A 25,835-nucleotide genomic window follows, 5' to 3' on the forward strand; every position below is an offset into this window, starting at 1 on the left:
AATAGATGGCACTTGGCTTGTGGTGCAACTCACACCAAAAACAATTTAGATGGATAAATAGCACTACAGATAGTATAAAATAGGGCTATGTATTTTGGACTTTGGGGTGAATTGTCCCTTTAAGGTACCAGACTGTTGAACAAAATGATAAAGGCAGATTGACAACAATCTCACCACAAGGTCTACTTTAGTTGCTCTGGAGTTTTAGGGTATTATATCATACCATCTTACTCAGAAATCAGAAGACGATCAAGGCTGATGATGAAAGCAGAGCTTGTGGCCAGTCAGTTTATTTTTATGATTGTGTAATTAACACAAAATTATCTGCAACTGAGCTATGAAGAAAATATTTTCTCTACCACACAAACCACAAAACAGAACATGTTAAATATCTGCGCACTGCCCATTGATCTCTTGAGGTCTTCCTTTTACTGAGCTAACTCGTGATCAAATTTGTGGAGAAGTCAAAGAGTACTCCTGTCTGGCCTTTTGCAAGGTAAAATAAGAGCAATAGATTACCTCAAATTCAAATCTTACTGCCCCATTACAACCAATAACAGGATGTGTTGCCATGGCAAACGCAAAATAATTCAAAATAAAACTGTTTTTTGTTTTTGTTTTGTTTTTGTTAAAGAGGTGCCCATCATACATTTTGTCACTTGTGTTTTCTTACTTAACTGATTAATTTTGTCTGTAGGATGGTAAATGCAATAACTACAATTGCCAATTCGTATTAATTATCGAGAAACTAATTTGCATAGTGTTCGGGAAGGAATGTCATATTTCGGCTTTTGTAATGTAACTTGAATGCAACACATAGGTTTATCATATTAGCAGTGATGTGGTGACAGGCAGTACACCAGGCTAGGCCGTGTTTTTGACTTTTTAACGCAGTGTCGTAAAGCTGCCATGATCTAAATAGATTTTAATCCGCAATTCAAATAAACAACATTAATCAGAGGATGGTGTCATTGCTTGAAACTCAGCCAATCAGAGGAGGGTAACAACCTGTTTTCATTAAGTTAAGGAAACTAAGCAAAAGAAACAACTCTTTTTTTTCCATGCATGAAAAACTTTAAGTAGCCATACGAAAGCTGTGTACATCATACTTTTTTTTATTTGAGCCTTAGACATCCTGTTAAATAACTGAATATTATAATGAGATGCCACGGTGAACTGCTGTCATTTCTGATTTAAAGAGAATCCGTGGAATATGTTGTGGAATCTCGAGGACGTATGACGTAGTTGCATTCTAAACCTGATCCGTGTAGTAACCGCCGGTAGAGGGTCCACGTCACAATGAACGTGCAGCGTAAAACTATTACGTAATCCTGTTGGGAATGTTCACTGGACTCTGAATGAAAGGACATGACTGACACCTGGTGGCCATCTCTGTGGAGAACATGCTCCAATAATAGTCCCCTCTATGATTGCAAACCGCTTTGGAAACCATATCGATCTGTTAAAACTTTTTTTTTTTTACTTATTCATTTATTTAATGAAGTTCCCTACAGACACAAACAAGTGCTCTTATACCAAATAAGATAATTTGTCCCAAACGTTTTTCTGCTTGTTACTTTGTGATAATGAGTGGATTGTTAATTTTATTTTGTAGTAGGTACTACGTGAACAGGGCCACAAGTTCAGTCAGTAGTGCCAGACCTACAGCAAACACTAAAGCTACAGTGATTAATCAATTTATTCACTGTCAACCATTGTATTAATCTCAAACTATTTTGATGATCAATTCAGTTTTCATTAACATCCATTGTATATTAGCTCATTTCTCCAGTCAGTACCCGAGTTGTTGACCTCTTAAACCTTTACCTTCAATATTTTAAATAATTGTCTTCTTAAATGTGAACATTTTATAGTATTTTTAGTCCTGTCATCTACAGTATAAACAGCTTCTGTAGACAGAGTACCTCTAAATTACATAACTGCATTCTACACACCATTTCAATTCACCTAGGTTTGAAACATAAAAGGTCTTTGCAGCCATTTTGACATGAAACTGTAGCATAAACAGGTGTTACAGATGACACTAATTAAGGCTCAGTTCCATTCAGGTCTTCAACTAGAAGTGTCCCGAAGACTTGGGGATGCTGCTATCCAGGAAAATTTAAGAGAAGGACAGACATGTTATATTGAGAATGTTTTTATTCAAAGTTTACTCCCCTTAGTGCTTCCAGTACACCGTACAACAGCATTATGTGAGCTGGATAAGTGCGGTGAAGGGTGCTCGACGATGAAGAGTAGCACGTTGCCATGCCGACGACAACACTAGGGTGGGTGTGTTTTAAACAGTGAAATTAGAACCACAACTTTTCCACCAAGTTTTTTTAGTTTTAAAACAAACAAAAAAATTCAAAAATAAAAAATCTGAAAGGGGATTTTACAGTAAAGGGGGCAAAACTCCAACAACTTCCTGTCCACAGTTGGGGGAGGGGTTTCGGGAAACAAACAGGTTAGAGGTCATCTTCTTCATCTGGGAGCGCTGTTTCTGATGCAACCTGAAGAGTGGAAGAGTAAATTTGTTTACTTTGCTCAGGTAAGGAACAGTTGGATTGACATATTACACGCAGTCATCTTAACATACGTTGCACCAGTATGGTCACACTCACCTGAAGCTCACGCTCATACTTCGCGGCAAGGCTTGGGTCCATTTGGACTTCTGGGGGAGCGAGGGCAGGCATTGCCACAAACTCCAGGTTGGGATCACCGATCAACTTCCTTGCTAGCCACAGGAAAGGTTTCTCAAAGTTGTAGTTACTCTTGGCAGAAATATCATAGTACTGTGGACAGAGCAGAGTATGCAGTTAGAAGTGACAGTGCAGAGCAAACAAAGATGAAAAAGAAAAAAAAAAATGCTTTCTCTAACTCATGCATGTAGACTGATGTGTGCATTCAACAAGTGTTTATTACCTGCAGGTTCTTCTTGCGGTGAAAGACGATGCTCTTGGCTTTGACTTTCCGGTCTTTGATGTCCACCTTGTTGCCACAGAGAACGATGGGAACGTTCTCGCAGACACGGACCAGGTCACGATGCCAGTTGGGTACGTTCTTATAGGTGACTCGAGAGGTGACGTCAAACATGATGATAGCACACTGAGCTGTGGAGGTAGCAGGTAAATTTTCAGCTCAATACTGCTTTTTCTTTCCTTTTCAGAAGTATTCAAGTATAGGGTCCTCATTACAGAAATAAAATCCTAATCCTACTTGTTTGAGGGGGGGGGGGATCCCAGTCCCAGGGGAAAAATGGAGTGAAACAAAGTAGAATGCATGTGATTCATGTGGGGGAAATAAACATGAGTTTGCTGATTATATCCTGCTAACCTTTATTTCTCTAAAATTCAACTTCCTAAATCCTTTTCCTGAGGTTCCATCCCCAGTTATTAATGACTGATTAAAATTATGGGGTGGGGTCACAATTGTTTTTCCAGCTTCTGAAAGGAAGGTATGCCAGAAAAAGTTTGGGAACCACCAACTTAGGAAATCCTAACTAGAGCCATAAACTTCTTCAATCGGTACTCATCTTGTTACGCCTCTTTCTGTGTTTACAAGGTGCACAAGACTGCCTGTATCCATGACAACAGCTGTCTCACTTCACATGCCACTAGTTAGCTTGTGAATGGGCAAGAATAGATGACTGTTCAATTTCAGCTTTGAGTCAGGAGTTTATAGTGTTTTGGAGAAAAAAAAAAAAAAGCTTTTTGGGGAGCTTTCTTGCCAATTATCAACCCATGATAAAGATTTGAACAGATGGAACAAGTCCGGAGTGTGATCTGACACGTCTATCATAATATTTCAGTGTTCATGTTGTTGCCCATTTTCACTGTCATTTCCGTACAGAATTGACAACAGTGGGACTGCCATTTTTGACAGTTATTTTGAATTCAGGACAGGGTCTATGTCATCCCATCTTAGGATAGAAATTAAGCTATTACAGAGGTGTACAAAGTGAAGAATTTCATAAGACAGGATATTTTCCCAAATGCAGTTAAGAAACAGGTTTATGTGATGCCTAAAATCCTAAATGTCATTCTAAATTGAAATAAGATAGGAATGCAGACTTCTGAAGTTTCTGTAATGAGGCCACAGAACAGCATGCTGAGGATTGTGAAGAAAACCTTGAATATAATAGCCGTCTCTCAGTCCTCCAAACTTCTCCTGACCAGCCGTGTCCCACACATTGAATCTAATAGCGCCTCTGTTGGTGTGGAATTGCAGCGGGTGCACCTCTACTCCCAGGGTGGCTAGAATTACAATCAAAGACAAGAGGTGTAAGAGCAAGAAAGATGGAAAATAGGGATGCATAATCTAGTTAAAACAACTGTGATCATTTCAGAAGATAGCGCAATATAATTTACAATTAGTGGGAATGATCCTTTTTATATCACATTTTTCATTCTCGTTTGAAAAAATACTACCATTAAGGGACATTTGTGGGAAGTCTGTACACATTTTCTTACATCAAGGGGGAATAAGAAGTGTTAAATGGATATAGGAGGGGTTGAGGGTTAATTGCTTAATTAGCACTTATATAGTAAATCTGCACAAACTGGCTTAGATTGCGTTTTCCAAAAAAGTGCTGTGATAAGAGCCATCCACACCAAGAATTAGAAAAAAAAAAAAAAGTTCAATTTCCTTTCCAATTCAAGTGGATAGCTGAGTCTGAACTACAGCTTTACAGCTGTGGCATGGATCCACCATCAACTATTGTGGTGTGGACGGCCCTATACAAATTAAGTGAAATGCAAAAATCTTATCTTACTAGAAGAGCACAGACAGACGATCACATTTTGAATAATTTCATCCCTAAGAATAGTGGATCAAAAAATAATTTTAATGTGAAAAATCTTGACAGAGCTTAGATTTATGTTTGTTGTTACAAAGAAGCATGCTAAACAGAATACTACAATTAAATAGTCATGTAATATGACATTTCTGTATGACAATTGTCACTTATTTGCCGACATGTTGACCACTGCTGAGATACCAGGATGCAGAGGGCTTAACAGGGGCCCACAACTTACATTGTAGCAAAAGGCCAGTTGGCAAGTTAACCTAGTGACTTCCCAACTAGGGTTCAATGACCAACAGGGGTTCTTGAGTGGGTTGTACAGGGTCAGAGAAAAATCAGGAATTAAAGTTCACATGTTTTGGAAGTTGGAACAACAAAGGAAGAAGATAGTTGACTTCTTTGATTGCAATTTATAATGATCCAAGTTTGATTACTGATTGACTGAAAACCTGTATTACCTTCCAAAACTTAAGAAAGCTACTCTGGACACACCTCACGACAAAATCCTCTCAAATTGAGGTACCATGGTTTACTTTGCATCTATTGTGAAGGGCCCTGAAATGAAAAATTTGGGAGGCCCTATCTTAACCATAATAAAACTACTGACTAAGCATCAGAGTTGAGATTTTGAGTTTTTGAACCGCTCTGTAGTTCATATTTCAAACACATTCCTGCCATTCAATCTATAGCCTGAAAATACTCACCAACATACTTCTTCTCAAACTCTCCTGTAATGTGCCTTTTGACAAAAGTCGTTTTTCCGGTGCCTCCATCTCCTACCAAGACCAGCTATGAGAGAGAGAGAGAGAGAGAGAGAGAGAGAGAGAGAGAGAGAGAGAGAGAGAGAGAGAGAGAGCAGTTAGTTTAGACTGGTTGGTACTGGTTCATCAAACTGTGCTAACGTTAGCCTGGAAGCCTGTATATCATAAAGACCATTCAGACCGATATAGCACACAAGTGATATAACAAACAAAAAAACTGTTACCTTAAAGACCACCACCGGAGTAGTCTGTGCCATTGAGTCTGCCATGGTCGCGATTTATCTGAGCTGAAAAGAACAAGGCGGGATGGTTAGCACGTTCTCCGTCTTCCTCCTGTCCGCTAAGTTAGACAGGCATCATTAACGTCCCGCTAACGTTCGCGCTGTTAGCAACTGCCTGATTTAACGGTTTGTTCCAGTTAGTTTGACGCTTATTGTCGCCATTATGTCAACGCCTAAATGTGTTCAAATCATGCTGTACTTGATACAAATACGTGTAACGTTGCTCGTGCTCGCCTCTGTACCCGCATTTGGACGCAATGCTACGCTAGCTAGCTAACAAGCTACTAACGTTAGAGTGCGCCACACGCCACTCGACCGCACTTTTTCTTGTTCGACTGGAACAATCGACTGTAGAGCATCCAATGTGTTCCATGTTGCAGTTGATGTTAAACTTAAGCAAAAAACAACTGTCAGACATTAAGCCAACTTAAGAAATTCACGACTGCTTTGTCAACAACAGTCGACACAATCAAAGAGAAATAGCGCATCTCAAGAACAAAGCAGTAAAATTAAGAAGAGCTGTGCTAACCTGTTAGCTAGCACGGCATGGAAGCCATTCTTTCCATAAGCTAACGGCTAAGTTAGCTTGGAGTTAGCACAAGAAAAAAAATCAATGGCCTAACCTAGTTGCTCAACCCTCACATGGTTAGATGTGTAAAGCCACAGTAATCCCGTGTTTATCTAGAAGGTTCCCGTTGTTTAACACACTTTCCCCCACAACTCAAACTTAAATATAGAACCGGTCACAATGAGAGAAGAATGTAGAGACTCACCGGTGTCACCACTGAGAGAGAAAAGAGGTAAATGGCAGCGTTCGCGGGAGATTCAGCGTGGACATATGAGTCAGTTTCCGCCCTTGTCACGTGACCACCGCAGCGGCAAAACAGTCAATGGTGAAAACGCATTTGATTTTAGAGCATGCACCATGAAGCAGACCATGATTCAGCAGGTCTGCTAATCTTAAACAGGCACGTCTATCTAGAAAATGTTACAAATGTAGCCCCCAGTATTAAAGTTAATAGATTATCATGGCTCACTAAAGTGTTTTAAACATCTTCAATGACAAACTAAAAGCAAATGCAATTCCTGATCCTTACCATGTAACAAAGAAGACTCATTTGCTCAATTTTTTTCTTGATAATGAGGGTGGAAATAATACATGATTTCTTTTCGAACTGATACCAGCTACTACCAGGTCCAGGACCACTGATATCAATACTGATATTGATACTTTGTATTGTTAAAAGCAGCAAATATGTCAGAATTTGCTACTGTTCTTCTTCTATATATATTTCCATGGAATAACTTCTCAAACATGAGGCATTTTTACAACTCTGTGTTAATGTATGTATGTATGCATGTATAAAGGGATTGGTCACCCCAAAATGAAAATTCAGTCATTATCTACTCACCCTCATGGTGATTGAAGGTCGGGTTTCATTTTTTACTCCACAAAACCCTGCTGGAGTTTTACAGGAAAACAGCACTGCAGAATCTCCCAAACAATGTAAGTGAACAGTGAACAGTTTTCAAACAGAAAAAAAAAACACAAAATGCCTCCATACTGCTTGTCTGGTGTAATCCAAGTCTCCTAAAGCTCCAACATGCCACTCACTTCCACGAGCAAACCGTCACACCACATATACCCAGTTCAGATAGTGTTCATGCTCACATGGCTCCAAGTTAAGACTCTACAGTGAAGATTTAGGCTAAAAAGCATTGTGTAAATTACATTTTTCAAGTTAACTTGGCATATTAGGGCTTTAGGAGACTTGGGTTACACCAGACAAGCAGTATAAAAGTATTTTGTGTTTTTTTTTTTTTCCTGGATGTTTTTTTTTAACTGGTCAACTTTCACTTACATTATTTGGGAAATTCTGCAACAATGTTTTCCTGTAAAACTCCAGCAGTGGTTTGTGGACTAAAAAACTCAACCCAACCTTTAATCAGCGTGAGGATGAGTTGATGATGACTGAATTTTCATTTTTGGATGAACTATCTCTTTAATCACAACATAGTTTTTAATGGTAAAGAAATGTTCATTACTAAATGTGAATGACCACTGTCTACATGCAAATAGCAGCAGAGATGCAAATTTTGCAAGCAAAAGAATGAAGAACATGAAGAAAGTTCATGTGCCCAGGCTGTCATCAAACATGTGATGGATCCATTTGTTAGTTTTGATACTACTGATGATGATGATGGTGTTAATATGAGATTAAGATTAAGATTCTGTAGTGGTATATTTTGAGGATCGATCTGCTCACCCCTACTCAATAAATCACTTAACTGTTTGATCAACGTATCAGAAAATAGTTCTAGAGCCCAATATTCAAACCTTTTTTTGGCATTTTGCTTGATAAATAACTTAAATAATTAATTGAATAGTCAAATTATTGGTAATTACTATTCCCAACTGGGGTCAATTAATCAGTTATTGTTTCAGAATCAGCTTTAATGCAACAGGCAAATGAACTGTTAAAGTTTTAAAGCTTGATTTATTTTACAGTCTTAAATAGCTTCAGTACATTACATACATATACTCTTTCAGACTATTACATCAGATAAAATGTGCAAAGTGCAGCAGAAAATAGTCTATTACAGACTGTGCATAGGTTACATGGGTTACAGGCTGTCAGTATCATAAAAGTGCAATGTCATCCATCATTATGACACAAGACATATGATTTGTGCGTGTTTATATTTTCTCTCAGCTCTGAGAGTCTGAGGCAGCAAGGCTTCACTGCTCACATGTGACTCATGGGAATATCTGTAAAACTACAAATAATTTCTTTAATGCGTAGAAAGATGATAAGATATCTCATTTTATGACACATCTTTGCGGGAAGTGAGTCTATCTGTACAGGTAATCTGCCTGTATGTTGGCTGCTATCTCAGGCTCCCAGCTGTCTCCGTTGTTGAGCAGCTTCTCCTTGTTGTACAGCAGCTCCTCGTGGGTCTCTGTGGAGAACTCAAAGTTTGGACCCTGAGGGACGCACAGAGGAAAAAATAGACATTAAACACCTGGAGGTAGAAATCCACATAGGTGATATACAGTTGTACATTTAAATTTTGATGATGGATTACGGGCATACGGTCCGATTCAAAATCATTAAATAGATAATATTCCTGTTTGTGAGAGGTAGGAACTGACAATCTGCATGATCAACATATTATGTTTTTTCATAGGTTTATTTTAAATGTTAACATGTCATGTCTTTTGTTTTAGTGAGAGACACTAAAAACACAATTATGAACTCTAAGTATTGTCTGTAAGTACAATGATTTAAGATTGTATCTTGTAATTTTATGTTCTTGTTTGAGTTAAGGCTTCAATATGCTTCAAACAAACTAGGTTGTGCTATATGATCATTTTAAAAAGCAAAAGTGTTCTAAACAGCCACAGAGATAGGCATTCATTGTGTTGCTTTTAGGGGTGAAAGTTGTACACAGAAAGTGACAAAAGTGGTTGTGTTAAGAATGAAAAAAGAGAGCATTAAAGTTTAAACTTTGCTGACTTTCACACCTCCACACACCAGACCAATCGCTATGTGAAGTGGGCACAAATTGTCTGATCGTCTGTTTTTAAAATGTACAAATTTTTGCCGTCAAAAAGAACGATTCAGATGCTGCTGAATGATCCTACAAGCACTTTTTTCAGCTTACTGAGACGTAGAGTGTTTTTTACTTATCTGTTGGCATGCAGAGTAAATAAAGGGCTCAGCTTGAGTGTGTAAATATTGCCCTCTAGGCATATAAATATGAAACTGATAAGATCTTAAATGCAACAAAGAAAAGATTCCTTGGCACAAAACATAAAAAAATAATTATTAAATACATATTTCAAAAAGAAAGGTGACGGAAGTTCAGTTTTAGTCTGCCAGCAGCCACCCTGTTTCAGCTTTACAGATTCAGTATACAGGATAAGTGTATTCTTACTTGAACAATGGCATCAACAGGACAGGCCTCCTGGCAGAAGCCACAGTAGATGCATTTGGTCATATCAATGTCATAGCGTGTAGTCCTCCTGCTGCCATCAGCTCGAGTCTCAGCTTCAATGGTGATGGCCTGGGGTCAACACAGGCAGGAGAGGAAAGAGACAGAATGAAAGTCAGACAAGACACTCTAGAGTAATAGTATAGCAGGAAGTGAATGTGTGTTTGTGTTCACCTGAGCAGGGCAGATGGCTTCACATAGTTTACAGGCAATGCAGCGCTCCTCTCCATTCGGATAACGGCGGAGGGCGTGTTCTCCACGGAAGCGAGGTGAAAGAGGGCCCTTCTCAAACGGGTAGTTGATGGTGGCAGGCTCACGGAAAAGGTAACTCATGGTCATCCCCAAACCTGCATGACGGTGTTCCCAAAGGATCAAAGAGGGTGATGATTCATCATCATTCTGTATTTTAAAGAAATTTCATAAAAGTACCAAAACCCTGAATGCATTAATTTGTCTCTTGATACACTGACTTCCCAACTCAGTCTGTGACCAACCCAAGCTCATTCATTAGTACTGAGGACTAAAATCTTTAAAACAGCTCATAAATATATATATTTATTTTTGAAAAAGGGAGAGTGATTGAATAGCTGAGCACTGAAGCATTTAGCAAATGTCACTCAATTTGGGCTAAACAGTGTATTTGTTACGAACTTGTAAATAGTGGAAACAGAGAAATTTCTGTATCATGTTTAATTTTTTACGGATTGTGGAGTGATTTTACTGATGACAGTTGAGGTAATTATTCTATTGTCTTGTTGTTAATGTGCTGATACTGAGTCACTTGGACTTCTGCATCTTTACTTCCTTTACATCAAAGACAACAACGGAAATAATGTCTTAGATGTAACTGTTTCATCCTTGATACTCTGTAGTTGTATGCTTTGATGTCCTCCCTCTCATAAACTAAACCAGAGGTTCCCAAACTTTTCAGTGCCAAAGACCCCCAAATAACATTAGTTTATGTCCAGGAGCCTCCTTTATTCAGGCATCTTTAACTTTAATTTAATTTATTTAGCACTTTCCTTCATCTTCCCTCCAATTTGCTGAGACGCCACTGGTGCCCCCTGGTGGCCCTCGCCCCCTACATGAAAATCATGTAACTAGACCTAAAAAAGACTGTTTTCAGCTACACATTAATACACAATTGCTGTGTTGTTGTGTAATTATGACAAAAGATTGGTCTATGGGGAAATGGCTGAAACAGTGGCTGTGTTCACTGTAATGAAGGAACATGTTACACCTTGCAACAGTGTCACTCATTTATGTATTTTTATTTTTTTTTTAAGATCTATGACACAGAGCAATAAGCTATATCAAGGCTCGACTACACAGGGATTACCTTGAAGTATTTGTTGGGTAAATTAATTGTTGGTTTTTGACTTTTAAGGATATTTGTCCACATTAAGAAAAATATAGAACCATGATTTTCAAAGCGAGGGCTGCTAGGAGGCACTAGGGGTGCCTTAATACATTAGAGGAAAGATGAAGGAAATTTTAAAAAATAATTCAAATCAATTTTTAGAATTATTATGCATATTATTATAAAACACCAATTATAATGTGTGTACATGTTATTTAAAATGTAACTATTATTGCATTAGTAAAAGTAAAGGAATACAGTAATAGAATTGTCAGTGGGTTTTTAAGGACACCTTATGAAAGCGGGACCTGACCATAAGCTAATGCTATTTGGGGGAGGCTTGGCGTGGAAAAGTTTGGGAACCCATGATATAGAATATCACTAGGCTTTTAACCCTATACATGACATAAGATGTATGTATGTATATAAATCATAGTATGTGTGACCTCTAAAGAGCTCTGTCCAAAGAAGGGTTGTGGCAGCCCGGTCAGTGATGGACCTCATGTCTGTGGGCAGCTCCTGAGCATTTACATACTCTAAAAAGGAGAATAAGGGGAGAGAAGTAATTTCAAACATGTGCTGTCTTCACTAGGTCAATAGGTCTTGGGTTGTGGCAGTACTTACTATAGCCGTCTCTCTGCAAACTGAGACTGAATGGGCGCAGGACACCAGGACCATAACCAAATGTGCCTGTAGATAAACAAGTGTGTTGTGACAATGCCTGATTTTGTACGTATTTATATTATTTAAGTGACATCTGCGTCAGTAGTACCTGGCTTTGTGTAGCTGTGGAGAACACGCAGACTCAGTGCAGCAGACATCTGAGCAAAGAGGACAGTGGAAAGCATGTTGACATAGATGAGACTCGTTTGAGGAACTAACGTGTACACAGTACATACAGGAAACCTCGTGTGTTGCAACCCAGAAACAAAGCTCTTCACTGAAAACAATAGAGGACTGAGTGGTGGATAGACTGCCAACACAGACGTCCTGTAATCTCGCGCCCCAAATCCCTGCCATTACGTCAGCAGGTTGATACGTTCACTGCATGCCGGCAGAATGGGAAGAATCGAAACAAGTCCTGTGTGTTTGTCGAATCCTGTTAGGCGTTTATGACACGTTCAACCAAATCTAAACAAACTGTAGCATATAACTTTCTTTGCCTGTAAAATATATAAAGAACATATATGCTACCTATATGCTGTCTATGATAACGCCGCTGCTGAAATTTTGCGACCGGTTTATTGGCAAGTGGACAATCCTTTCCGCTAAAATGGCTACTTAATACGAAATTCTCTTCTGTCCGATAGATCCTGAACGCCTCATTAAAAATTAAATAACCGTTAGCAAAAATTGAAACGTAATGGTTACATGAGCACGCAATTTTCTTAAAAAAAACGTTTATTTGGTAATTTCCTTTAATTTGACCAAATGACACATGTACGTATAATCAAATTGTGAGTCCAAACTTTATAACATACTATATCCACACAACGTTACTGTCATAGTAGCTACTTAATTAAGGGCAATTTATCAAAATACGAAAAACAGCTTTATGCATTCAACGTGGCCTCTACCCTCGAAGCCCAAACTCATCACAGTAAGTTGTTCCCATTTATAAACACACTCTGCTAGACTTACCTCTATCACAATTTCTGATGAGCAACAGGCGACCACAACACGCTGACAACTCTGTCACCGAACTGCGCAATTGTATTTATGTTGCATTCAAGTACTCCACGTTCATTTCTAGTTCTCAGTTTAAATTACCTCCAGGCACCTATAGCTGGTTGTCGTTTTTCCTACAGCAAGCAAAAGCATCATACATTCTGTTCACTAAAGAGGAAGCAAGAGAAGCACATTTACATTTTACATTTTACATATATCACTCGTATGCGGGCCAAAAGTGCTTCACATAGTAGAACTGAAATAACACAAACAAAAATAAAAACAAAAAAAAGCATGAATAAAATATGTTGCAAGAATTAAAATTACTACAACAAGCAATAAAGTGTCAAAAAGTCAATACATGAAAGTCAATATAATAAAATAAAATAAACACCTGGGATTAAACATGGTGTAACCAGTGAGGGTAGGTTAAAAACTAAGCCTATAACATTACTCCAGATTAAAAGCCAGATTTTACAGATAGGTCTGTAATTTTCTTAAAAAATACCAAGAGAGCTTACAAGTCTGTTATGTTGATGAACCATATTTGAGCAACTGAGAATCACTTCCATGGCAGCTAAAAAGGAATATTACATTCCATAAACTGTCAATTTTGCTGCTATAAGGGAGGACAATTAAAATAGATATGATTCATTTATAGTACTGACAGAGGGAGGCAGAGGGAGAGAGAGAGCAAACAAGCAAAGAGAGAGAGAGAGGAAGTTTGTCTTCCTCTCACTACTGGAGGATCTCACATTTGAGCTCTTCAATAACCGAGCGATGAAACATGACGGAAATGTGAAAGGTAATTAATTTAAAAGCACATTTTAAGAGATTTAACAACTGTCTTCTTGTTGTGGTTGTGTTTGTGGTTGGTGGGAGGGCAGAAAGTTGATGTAAACTACTTTACATTAAAACTGAGCCAGTAGATGTCATATCCTTGGCTTGAATCGAACACGGGTGGTAAAGCATACCACTTTTAAAATGTTACAAAGTCCAGCAGGCATGTCATTTGCACACTAATAGTACTAACATTTACAACCTGAACATACTCCATTCAGAGGAGCATTTTTGGATGGGGTCAAGGTATTGAACATTGATGTAGGAGGTATTGTAAAGTCACAAGTCTCTGATGCATCATCTTTATATAATCATGATGACTGAGTACACACACAGTCACATGAATATTGAGGAGCCTCCTGTTCTCTTCCAGTAAGATGTTGAGTGCGTCGAGTCCAGCCCAGAAGACCCTCTGTGAAGAGGACAGCTCTGGATCTGATGCAGGCTCAGAGTTTGGTCTGGAACCTGAAACAGACCGGTTTGGCTTCATTGTGACCAATGGATCCACAGCTGGGTGAGCAGTTCCACATTTGTGCTGGTGCACTGTTACTATACTGTCACTGAACCTGACACTGTCATCAAAACCAGGTATACTTCTTCTCTGTTGTCTGAACACTTTCATTTAAATAGGTCAAATGTAGAGAGACAAAATTATGGCTGAGATAGTTACAAGACCCAGGTTTCTGTTTGCTTTATGCAGACAAATACAGAAAAACTACAAATCAAATGCAGTATAGGAAATGCACCATAAGGTCTTAAAGGGACAAATCCAAAACCAAAAACACATATTTTCCCTCTGGCCTGTAGTGCTATATATCTATCTATACTGTTTTGGTGTGAGTTGCAGAGTCTTGAAGATATCAGCTTAAGACTATTCTCAAATGCAACAGGACCAAATGGCAAAAAAGTCCTGTGTTGCTCCAAGCACATAAAAATATCCATTTGGAAAATTCAAATTAAGTGTATTTTTTCAAAACTAACAACCCAGTTGCTCAAAATAAGCCACAGACCATGTTGTGATTAGTTTCATGTAGGAACTATTGTGTTTCTGCAGTAGAGTCTACCAGCACTACTTGAAAATATACGAGAGTTACTTTATTTCTAACAGAAAGAAAATAGTTCCTACATGAAACTAGACACAACAAGGATGTGGATTATCTTGAGTAACCAGGTCATGATTTTTGGAAAGGCACATTGGTTTTGAAATTTTATTTCAAATGTGTTAATGATTGAATTGAAACATAGCTGATAGGTATGGTTTTCATTTTTATTTTTATCACAAATATTTATATTTCAGTCAACAAGAGCTGCAGTGGTGTGAGATTTTCATGGTATGATAACTGTCAGACAATATCACAGAGTAAGGTATTACACAATTATTATTATTGCTTTTAAAATAATATTTTATTGGAAGGAATATTCAGTGCACAAAGATGTACAAATACAACATAAATGGAAAGGATTGTCTATCCATATTTAGATATTTTTCCCCCTTAGCACCTCCGACCCAACCATCACTTATTGCAGATACAAAAAAGTTTCAAATAAATTAGACAAACATTGACAATACTGACAATTATAAGATAAATCCAAAAGTATGAAGTCTAATTAAAATAGGCTGGAGAGCCTCACAACTCCAAACTAGGGATGCACAGATACCACTTTTTTTCCCCCGTACATAAATTTGCCATTACCAAGTACTGATATGAGTACTTAATAATGCCATTACAGTTCTTACAATGACTTTAAAAACATGTTTTATTTTCATCTGTTGTTCCTCACTTCGCAACAAATCGTTGTTGCTGTTTCCTGTGGCTAGCATTAGTAAACTCTTTGAACTCTGTGTGGTTCCTTAGATGTTTTAATCAAATTGTTTGTGATGAAGGCGCTATTTTTCATAAAGTGGTACAGGTGTGGTGAAATTAGTTTTATGCACAAGTACATGACACAGATACTGGTGTTGGTATCGGTGCATCCCTACTCCAAACAAGATGCATTCTGTCATCACATAATTATTAATATTATTATTGTTGTTGTTAGCTACAGTGACACGTAAATGAATAAAAATACGAGGGTTTTTTCCTTCTCTTTTTTTTTGGTTGAACAAATGCTTCATTAAAATTTCACAAAATATTATGTCCTGACAGACATGACACGTGACATAAACTTAGTTTCTTTTAATGACACAACTACACCAGAATACAATGCCAAAAATAAGCTAATGTACTGTACATGGCATGAGGACTGGCAGGTATCATACCACAGTGTGAAACCAGTATGCTGCTGCAACACCAAAATAAACTGATGTATTCATGATCCCACTACACTTTCATCAAAAGATTTAACAATTAATACTATGTGCTACTGCATTAATAATATGGGCCCTTAGTTCTATATCTTTGTTTATGGCTTGGATCAGTTTTCCTTCTCCTGTTGTTTCATTTGAAGGATTTTAAAGGTGAAAAAATCCTGATTTCAAAAGGGGAAAAAAAGTACTGAAAAGGCTACATTATTTTGTGTAAATACAATATCTGGTGACCCCTGATTTTTTTCTTAGTTGGGAACGACTGTTCTTTGTAGGGCTGTCACTTCTGCTTGTGTTTTTTAACCTTAAAACACTTTTAGATTCAATATTTTCCAGTTGTTTCTTTCATATGATTCAAAACAAACTGTTACTGTGAATGCTGAAAGTTTCCAAGGGGGTGTACAGCGTACCCTAAAGTCATTTTCTTCCAAAGCAGACATATTTCTAAAAAGACCAAGTATCTGAAAACCAGTAATTTAATCCAACACTTTTATGAGAAAGAACAGCGCCTCCAAGACACAGAGCCAACTGGCCAAATAGCACAGTACTGCCATTAGAAAAATGCAGTCAAAAGACAATTAGTAAACCGGTCTTAATGAGAAAGCTGCAGCTTCCAAACCATTTATTTGAGAATAAAAAGGCACAGTCTAAATGTGAAGCGTGGGCCAAAAGAACAAAAGAACAAAATGTTTCTGCTAGAGTGAAAGAAAGCGTTGTTTACACAGCAAGTAAAGTTTGAACTTTACAGTTGCAATGGGAGAGCTTTAACAAGGAGACAGCCACATGAAAGGTCAATAAACCAGTGCATAAAACCTGTTGGAAGAAATGTCTATATGTGGTAATTTTTATAGGGTCATTTACAGTAAAACACTAATACTCTGTTTTGCAGAGACATGCCATACGTGGTGTGGAAAGGGATTCATTCGAAGCAGGACGGCGACCTTCTGGGGTCGCTGTGTTAATGTGGATTTACAGTTATGTCGAGATGCGTATAATCCAGGCCAGAATGAGAGCAAACTAGAATTAAGATCATGTACATGAAAATTCTGGAGCAGTTTTACTTTCAGATATTACCAGCAGGGTTGATCAGAATCAGCTGACTAAATATTTACATTATATTTAATCACCAATCGAACAAAAAATCCTAGAGGTGGACAAGATGTGGCCGTCTGAATTGAGGATAGGACCAGAACAAACTGCTACCTGTCATCTTCACACTTTCCCCATTGATAACATCCTGACCTGTTGCTATGGAGACTTAAAACTGCTACCGTGTGGTTTTCCTGTTTCCTGTCTTGATTTTCAGAGCGCTGTCTTTGTATCATGACAACACACAAAACAGTCTGCAGGAACTTTGCAAGCTGACATAAAGGGTCCTCAGTTAAATGGCAGTTTTTAGACCCTCACTACTGTATGGTTACTGAATGAGACACGTTAGGCTCTCATTCGTGTTTTGAAAATAGTTGTTTCACATTTATATACTTACCTGGTGCTTTGCATGCTGTTTTGTTGTCAGGAGTGTGGGCCCACCCCCTGAGTTGGTCAGGCAGAGGGAGGCCAAATGGATAAGCATCATCGTCCAATGGGATCGCATCTTGCTGAAGAAGACCAGTAAGGTGTGTCCCATCTTAGATACTTAACATCATTAAACTAGAGTAGATAAACTCTCAAACTGAACAAAGGATGAGAGGCATTCTGACATGTCACAGTAGGAAAAGCACGGTAAATAAAATGAATGATGGCTGAATTCCATTTAGCTGCCTCGGTGTTAGGGTCCTGGCAGAAGAATGCGAACCTGAAGAATGTGCAATGTGCTGCTGTGGGAATAAAGCTTTGACTGAGGGGGAAAAATGCATTCGGTATTGTTTAGTATGAGCATTTTTTTAATTTTCTTAAATAATCATGATTCCAATTATCGATTGTTTATATTACCAATGAGCAATTAAAGAAAGTGCTCACAATTTGCAACCCTAGCAGAGGTGATTTTGATAATTGTTTAACATATGTTTAATTTAATGAATTGCTCGCCTTGTATTGATTATGTGGGGTTCTATTTATTTATTGATGCTGCCTTTCTCTTGCCATGTAAATGTGTCCCTACATCTACAAATAGAACCTGCAATATTTGCGAATGTATTATTTTTTTGAGAATGCAGATTAGTCTTAGAGGCTTTAAGCATTCATTTTATAATTTACCCATTTAATGTGAGATTTTCAGGATACAGTTCTGATTGTTATTAGACAGAGTGCTTTATTTTTCTACCTCTGTTTTGGATATTGTAATGTGTCAGATTATTAAGTGTTATCTATGTCAAATGGGATCGGTTGCAGACTAATAACTACTCCCTATTTAAGATGTTTTTTTGTCATCGCAAAAACACTTTGTCAGATGAGGGGTTAGGACTGAAATGTTGCACCTAAATTAATGTGCTACTGCAAGTTAAAAAGTGTGCAGGAATTAACTCGCAACAGTATTAGTCACACCTGTGCTTTTCCTTCTACGACACGTCAAAATGTCTTCTGTGAAAAAGGCCTGTTAACATTCATACTGATACTTTCTGTTACTGACGTCCTCTTCAGGTCAAAGTACAGTGTCAGAAAGGCATCCCAGCGTCACTCAGGGCGAAGTGCTGGCCTCTGCTGTGTGGAGCCACTGACAAGATGAAACAAAACGAAAACCTTTACCAGGTAAGAAAAACTAAACACTCTCACTGATTAATTGATTAGTAAATGCACTGGCACAATTTGACAACAAATTCTGGTTCCTAAACTCGTAAGGATTTCTAGCTATTCTCTGTAAATAAAGTATCTTTCACAGTTTGGGCTTTGTGAACTATTCTCTGGCTTGTTGATGGTGAAATGAGTAGTTGTTTAATTAGTCGCTCAATAGAAAATTAATTGAGAACAAAGACTGGAAAATCTTTGGGTTTTTGAACTGTGTGAACACGATTCTTAGTCTTATTATATTACATTTTCTATCAACTAATCAATAAATCTATTATTACAGACTTGAAGCATTGAGTGCACTTAGGTTCATCACAGTGCAATACAGGACTGCAACTAACTATCATTTTCTCAATTAATCATTTAGTTATTTCGTTCAAAAATGTCCATAAAGTATGAAAACCAGACAATATTCATATTTGAGCAGCTGAAATCAGAGGATTTGGATTTTTTTTTCTTAAAAAATGACTGAACACAATTGATCAATTATCAAAATGGTTTGGAATTAATTTAATAGTTGACAACTAATTGATCAACTGACTCACTTTTTTCAGCTCTAGTGCAATACATGAACTATTTTACTGCCTCATGCGGTAGATAAAAAGATTTTTTTTAACGTCACGTAGCGAATTGTTTGTAGGTGGTTGACTTTGTGGTGGTTGACCAGGTGTTTTGTCTCTGTGTCAGTCTCTGGATGCACAGCATGCTCTGCAGAGCTGGGTGGATGTGATCGAGAGAGACCTGGACCGACAGTTCCCTTTCCATGAAATGTTCCTTTCAAAGGATGGACACGGGTAGAAACCATTTCTACTTCTCTTTGTCTAGCTACACAACAATCCTACAGTTTCTTCAGGGTCTCTCAGCAGCATCTTTACATTAACGCTTTCTTTATTTAACTGTTTAAAAGTTAATTTTATCTGAGCACAATGAGGAGGGTTAAACTTGTGATTTGTGACTGATGACTGTGGTGTGTGTGTGTGCGTGTGTGTGTGTAGGCAGCGTGGTTTGTTCCGGGTCCTGAAAGCGTACACTCAGTACCAACCAGAAGAGGGTTACTGCCAGGCGCAGGGGCCTGTGGCTGCAGTGCTGCTGATGAACATGCCTGCTGAGGTAGCAATCAATAACAATGTTTACCCTTCTGCTCAATAAAAAAAACAAACACGCTTCGGTGGATAACACAATAAGCTATTGTGGCATTTGATGTTGACTTACTATCATTTTATCTGCCATCTAAAATCATGTGACTTTGGCAGGAGGCCTTCTGGTGTCTGGTGCAGATCAGTGAGCAGTACCTGCCCGGATATTACAGCCCTCTGCTGGTGAGGACCAACATAATTTACCTGATACTGCACTTATTTCTACTAGTTTACCCTGTTAATTCTGCTATGAATTAAGCACAATTCAGCAAACATCTACAGATTCATTAAAGGGAAAATTCACCACTTCTCGTGTGGATGTCCAATTAGTGTTGATGGTAAATGTTGTCATGTGAAGTAATAAATTCCTCAGTATGTGCTATATTGACTGAGAAAGCTGAGCTCTCCTGCTGCAAAATCTTTTGTTCTTTCTGCATCCAGTGATGTCACAGTGATGTCACAGTGATGTTGTTGGTTTTAAAGAAGAACTACAGGGTATTTCAGCTTGGATTTCTAGTCTCCCCTTCTGGGTAGCCAGGAGATGTGTTAGATGAGTATTTATGTCACCAAACACTATCAGGTAGTATGACGATACCCAACAACATGGGTTAGGGCATCAGAAGGTCACGTGCAATGCATCCTGGTACTTGTAGGCAGGGATGGCCCAGCACTGTGAGCAGGAGAACTCAGCTTTCTCGGCACCCTGTGGCTCCACTGCCTGTCTCCCGGGGATTAAAAGTCTGCACTGTGTGGATCTCAGTAATTTTTTATTTAACGGTATAATTTCTTAGAGGTTTGTTGTAAATTTAATTAGTTGTTCATCACAGGTAAAACTGAGACAATGTTCAATTAGAACACTTTAGTCAGAGTCCAGCAGGTCAGCAGAAGATTTCAAAAATTGTTTAGTTTTTTAAATAGTTTTTCAAGGAAACTTCCTATTATTGGCAAATTAGGGATGCACCAACAAACGTCAGTAGCAGCCAATATTTGCCTTGTTGACTGCACTCAGCCTATTGACAAGTAAAATGACATTCACCAGTGGTAGTGGTGGATGGATGTCTACTATGTCACAACAATTTTGCTCTATCTAAATGTTATGTTACTTATTTGCAGTAAGACTAAGACAACAGTAGCAATCACACCCACCCACTGTTTCAGAGAAAAAGCCACTGGTTGCACACAACTTTGGTATGACTTAAGAGAGCAGTGGATTCCATGTTTTTATAATTAAGATTTTTTTTTCCCTGGCAAAAAAAGGGGAGTAAGTAACATCAACAAAAAACAAAACAAAACAAACAACCACAAAATATAACATTGCCACTGGCATGGTTTATCGGCAAAACTGTGCTTTGCAATCGGTGCATCCCTGGAAATGTCAGACCCATAAAATAAATAATTTCTTGGATCTCTGATATCCTCAACTGACTAAACATGTGTGCTCCTGCAGGAGGGAGTCCTGTTTGACGCAGCCATGCTGACCTGGGTTTTGAAAAGGACGTGTCCAGCTGCACACAAACACCTACAGCACCACGGAGTGGAGCCCCTCATGTTCGCCACAGACTGGCTGATGTGTCTCTTCACACGTCACCTGCCCTTCAACACACTGCTGCGAGTCTGGGACCTGTTTTTCTGCTATGGTACGTCCTCCATATCGGCTGCTGTGGGTCATACAAAGTAAATTATCTGCTAAAAGGGAATAGCATATGTAATTTCTTAGATAAATTAATCTGAAGCTTATATCATGTTATATTGTATATTTTGGTATAATATTTAAGGTAAAAACATTCCTTTTTCACTTGGTTATAGTGACTTTGGGTACGTTGTCTGTGGTAAAAAAAAAATCTTTATCTGTTATACTATGATTTATGTCCACTTTTGCCCCCCCTCTCTTTGGAACAGGGGTGCGGGTGTTGCTCCAGGTGGCGGCGGTGCTGGTGCGTCGGGTACTGGGCCGGGCTGAGCAGAGGAAGCAGTGTCCTGGTCAGATGGAGACTCTGGAGAGGCTGAGGGGCATCAGGGAACAGATCCAAGATGAAGACGACGACGCCTTCGTAGCAGAGGTAAACATGAAACAGATGGCAGTTGTTGAGGAGAGCACTCATGGTGAAAAAAATCTGTTTACTGGCTACCAGTTACCTCAAGGCAGCTGAATTTAATTTATTTTTAAACATGACCACATGAACAGTAATTTAACAAAACAAATCTAACTTACTCAAGATTGACTTACTGGTGTTTTCTGGAGCTTTAAACCATACCACACAGTCCTTAACAGATGCCATGGAGATTGAGCTGATGACATGTGAGCTCAGCAGATGTTATGATTTTATCCACAGAACTATTAGGACAAAAAAAAAAACAAAAAAAAAAAACTACTGCCAAGCCACCTCAGGAGGAGTTTGGCATTTGAAGCTGCCAAAACTACAGCAGGCTCCTGTATTAACTTTTTTTTTTAACCTGCCAAAATCTATTGTTTAAATATGAATCCAAAACAAACGGCACAATTTGGATTCTTTACTGAACCAAATGATCTTGAACACAAGAGTGGAAAAACATATTAAATGTGATGCTTGAGGATGACAATTATGTTCCTTACTATGACTCTATTGGTTTTACCTTTAATGAGTCACCCATCTGAATCTATATAAACATCCAGATGAGTTCACAAGCTTAGATTTGCCTATCATGTAACATATTTTGTCATAATTATGCTATCTACAGGCTAAACTGCTTATTTATTACTAATTAAATGATTTACTCTTTGGTACTGCATGAAGTATGATGTAAAACTGTACAACTGTAATACTGTTAATTGTCTACATTTGGAAAATTACAGTAAAAACAAAAGTGAGACTAAAGTTTTTCTTCCTCTCTCAGGTGTGTTCGGTTCCGCTGTCAGCCAAAGATCTGGAGAAGCAGACGGAGAAGGAGTTAGAAAAGTGGAGGAAAGAAAGACCCTCATCCACTTTCGACCCCAGAGGGCGCTGTCTGGGATACAGGATGGCATGGGCGAAGGCTCGGAAGAACGAGGAAGAACGTGACAGGATGGAGAGAGAGAAAGGCAACCTGTCCGTCCCTCTCGCTCGCTCAGCATCCACTCTGTCGCTGTCTCCGTCCATCCTGCACAAGAGGTGGAGGAAAGGGGGAAAGGCTAACACCGGCGAATGTGAGGGCAGTGGCAGCAGCAGAGTTGTTCGGCATCTCTCAATGGGAGCGAAGGAGGACTTGAGGAGCTGGACTGAGTTAAACTTTAAGAAGGTGCAGGGCGTCCAGGAGGAGGAGGATGTATTTTCAGAGGAGCATAAAAAACAGAGTGAGACGAAGCTATCAGGTCAAAGTGATGAGAAGGAATCTAAAAAGATGGAGGACATCCAAAATACACCAACGGAGCAGGTACAAGTAACAGTCACAGTAGGAGACATTGTCCAAGACACACCAACGGAGCAGGTAGAAGAAACAGTCACAGTAGGAGACGACATCCAAAAGACACCAATGGAGCAGGTAGAAGAAACAGTCACAGTAGGAGACGACATTGTCCAAAAGACACCAACGGAGCAGGTAGAAGAAACAGTCACAGTAGGAGACGACATCCAAAAGACACCAATGGAGCAGGTAGAAGAAACAGTCACAGTAGGAGACGACATTGTCCAAAATACACCAACGGAGCAGGTACAAGTAACAGTCACAGTAGGAGACATTGTCCAAAACACACCAATGGAGCAGGTAGAAGAAACAATCACAGTAGAAGACGACATCCAAAAGACACCAACGGAGCAGGTAGAAGAAACAGTCACAGTAGGAGACAACATCCAAAAGATATCAACAGAGCAAGTAGAAGAAACAGTCACAGTAGGAGACATTGTCCAAAACACACCAACAGAGCAGGTAGAAGAAATGGCCGTAAAAGAACAGACTGAACAAGAGGAAGCAGATGTTCGTGAAGAGGAGGAGCTCAAAGAGACAGAAGAAAGAAAAATGCCTCCGGAACAGACAGAAGAAACAAATGTGGAGACAGAACCAACCAAAGATCAGTCTGTGGAAGATATTCCTCAACCAGTAGAAGAGTTGGACTCTGACAGCCAGGACCAGGACATCAAGGTCAAAGACACAAATACTGTGACAGAAAAACAAGAGGCAGAAAGTGAATATACAGCAGCTGTGGAGGAAAATCAGAATGACACACAGAAAGATGCTGTTGCAGATACAAACACAGAGGTGGAGACAGAGGAAACTGTAGACCAAAGTGAGGAACGGATGATTCAGGCCGACATTAAACCAGCTGAGAGCGCAGAAACTGAAAACGCGCAGGTGGACACAGTCACAGTCTCGGAGACAGCAACTGAGACAAGTCCAGACTCAGAGACAGACAGTGAAGTCAAATCTCCTGCTGTCAAAGAACCCGCAGGAGAGACAGAGACACAAGAGCAACAGCAGGGAGATATAGATGAAGGAAAATACTACAGAACTGAGTCATTAGCAGAAACGGACGTGAAAGCGGAGTCCCACACTCAAACGGAGACAGAAACTGATGCACTGGCACAGACTCAAGAAGAGGTAGAGAAAAATGCAGCCACACAGGATGATTTCAAGGCTGAAATAGTACAAACAGAATTAAAGCCAGAAGCAGAGACGTTAATACCATGTTCACCCGAATGCATCCAATCAAAGGAGGGCACTGATGCAAAGACTGAAGCAGAAATACCAGTTTCAGACAAGCCAACTGAAGCATTCACTCGGTGTTCAGAGACAGAATGTGATGCAGTAGCATCTGAAGCTACAGAGGAAAAGAAAGAAAGATTTCCGACTGCACAATCAGAAGGTGAAAATGATCAAACACAAGTGGAGGAAACACCAACAGAACCTATTGACACCTTGGCTCCTCCACAGAAGGATGAAGAAGTGAATCTCACCGCAGAGCCTGAAGGAAGTTTAGTAGAAATGAGCACCGCTGAGGAACCTGCACCTGAAGAACCAAAGATCCAGCCAACGACGGCTGCTGTGGAGAAAGACAGCACGGAAAATGTTCCAGAAAATGTTCAAGACAACGCTGTAGGTGAGGACAACGTCTTCATTCCTCCTGAACCAACAGACTCAAATGCTGACATTAACCCACAAGTCCAAGACAAAGAGTCCCTCCTTGAACTTGAGCTGACTAACAGCGGCGTGATGCAAGCCTCAGGGCGCCGCAGCAGCCGGTCTTCAGGAGATTTCTGCATCCGCAAGCCATCCAGCTCACGGGGGCCCAGGTTAGGGCGTCGGCTCTCTGAGGATCTCTTCACCGTGCCACAGAAAACCAATCAGTCACAACCAGTTCCGACTCAACCAGAAGTTAATCACCCAGAATCACAGTCTAATCCCGAAGCTGTAAACCAGACCCAAACTCCTCCTGAAGTCACCTCATCAGTGCCAGAAGAAGCGACTGAGAGGACAGAGGTACAACAGGAACCCCCTAAACGTTTTGGTCTCTTCCGGAGACTGAGAGGAGAGCATCCCAAAAAAGCCAAAATGAAAGTCCCCAAAATCCTGATACAGGACTTCAGTGACGGTTCAGGGATGGTGGAACCCGTCGAGGGAGAGGGGGAGGGGGAGGGGGAGGAGAAACTGAGCTCCAGGGAGAGGAGGAGGAGGCGACGGGAGCGAGAGAGACGGGAGAAAGAGGAGGAGAGGCTGAGAAAGAAGAGAGAGAAGGAGCTGGAGAAGGAGAGGAGGAAACCACAGACGAGGGGGAAAAGTTTCCAGGTGCAGCGAGAGAAAGGGAGCAGCGATGAGCCTCCACATGCAAAGACTGGATCACAGACGCTTAGATATTCTGCTTCTTATGATGAATCTTACTTTTGACAAAATAAATCTTTGTTGTTGGATCAGGAGGAATAAGGAGGCGTTTTTTTTAGAGTGCCTCAGACCTTAGTTGTTGGACAGAGATCCTAAATCTGTTTTATACTTGAACCTTTTGACGTGTAAAT

General features: G+C 39.5%; 3 protein-coding genes across 3 annotated transcripts; 1 reads left to right on the plus strand and 2 right to left on the minus strand.

Moving 5' to 3' along the window:
* Nucleotides 1-2,142: 2,142 nt before the first annotated feature.
* ran (RAN, member RAS oncogene family) lies at nt 2,143-6,713 on the minus strand. Its single transcript, XM_084719078.1, has 7 exons — nt 6,620-6,713; nt 5,790-5,852; nt 5,509-5,593; nt 4,131-4,256; nt 2,926-3,113; nt 2,625-2,795; nt 2,143-2,513 (listed from the first exon to the last, which is right to left on the minus strand). The coding sequence occupies exons 2-7, from the start codon at nt 5,832-5,834 to the stop codon at nt 2,469-2,471; spliced, it is 660 nt and encodes a 219-aa protein (XP_084575204.1). The 5' UTR covers nt 5,835-5,852; nt 6,620-6,713; the 3' UTR covers nt 2,143-2,468.
* Nucleotides 6,714-8,333: 1,620 nt separating this feature from the next.
* On the minus strand, nt 8,334-12,963 carry ndufs8b (NADH:ubiquinone oxidoreductase core subunit S8b). The gene is made up of 7 exons (XM_084719081.1): nt 12,844-12,963; nt 11,975-12,023; nt 11,827-11,892; nt 11,649-11,738; nt 10,017-10,189; nt 9,786-9,914; nt 8,334-8,832 (listed from the first exon to the last, which is right to left on the minus strand). Exons 2-7 carry the CDS (start codon nt 12,021-12,023, stop codon nt 8,701-8,703), a joined length of 639 nt encoding a protein of 212 aa, XP_084575207.1. The 5' UTR covers nt 12,844-12,963; the 3' UTR covers nt 8,334-8,700.
* A 561-nt stretch (nt 12,964-13,524) lies between these two features.
* On the plus strand, nt 13,525-25,720 carry tbc1d10c (TBC1 domain family, member 10C). Its single transcript, XM_084719082.1, has 11 exons — nt 13,525-13,675; nt 14,084-14,224; nt 17,532-17,631; nt 18,596-18,703; nt 19,427-19,533; nt 19,735-19,849; nt 19,993-20,058; nt 21,323-21,512; nt 21,775-21,935; nt 22,750-23,265; nt 23,758-25,720. Exons 2-11 carry the CDS (start codon nt 14,088-14,090, stop codon nt 25,708-25,710), a joined length of 3,453 nt encoding a protein of 1,150 aa, XP_084575208.1. The 5' UTR covers nt 13,525-13,675; nt 14,084-14,087; the 3' UTR covers nt 25,711-25,720.
* The last annotated feature ends 115 nt before the right edge of the window (nt 25,721-25,835 follow it).

Source organism: Lutjanus erythropterus, chromosome 5 (genome assembly GCF_056507025.1).
Source record: "Lutjanus erythropterus isolate fLutEry1 chromosome 5, fLutEry1.hap2, whole genome shotgun sequence".
NCBI classification, from domain to species: domain Eukaryota; kingdom Metazoa; phylum Chordata; class Actinopteri; order Lutjaniformes; family Lutjanidae; genus Lutjanus; species Lutjanus erythropterus.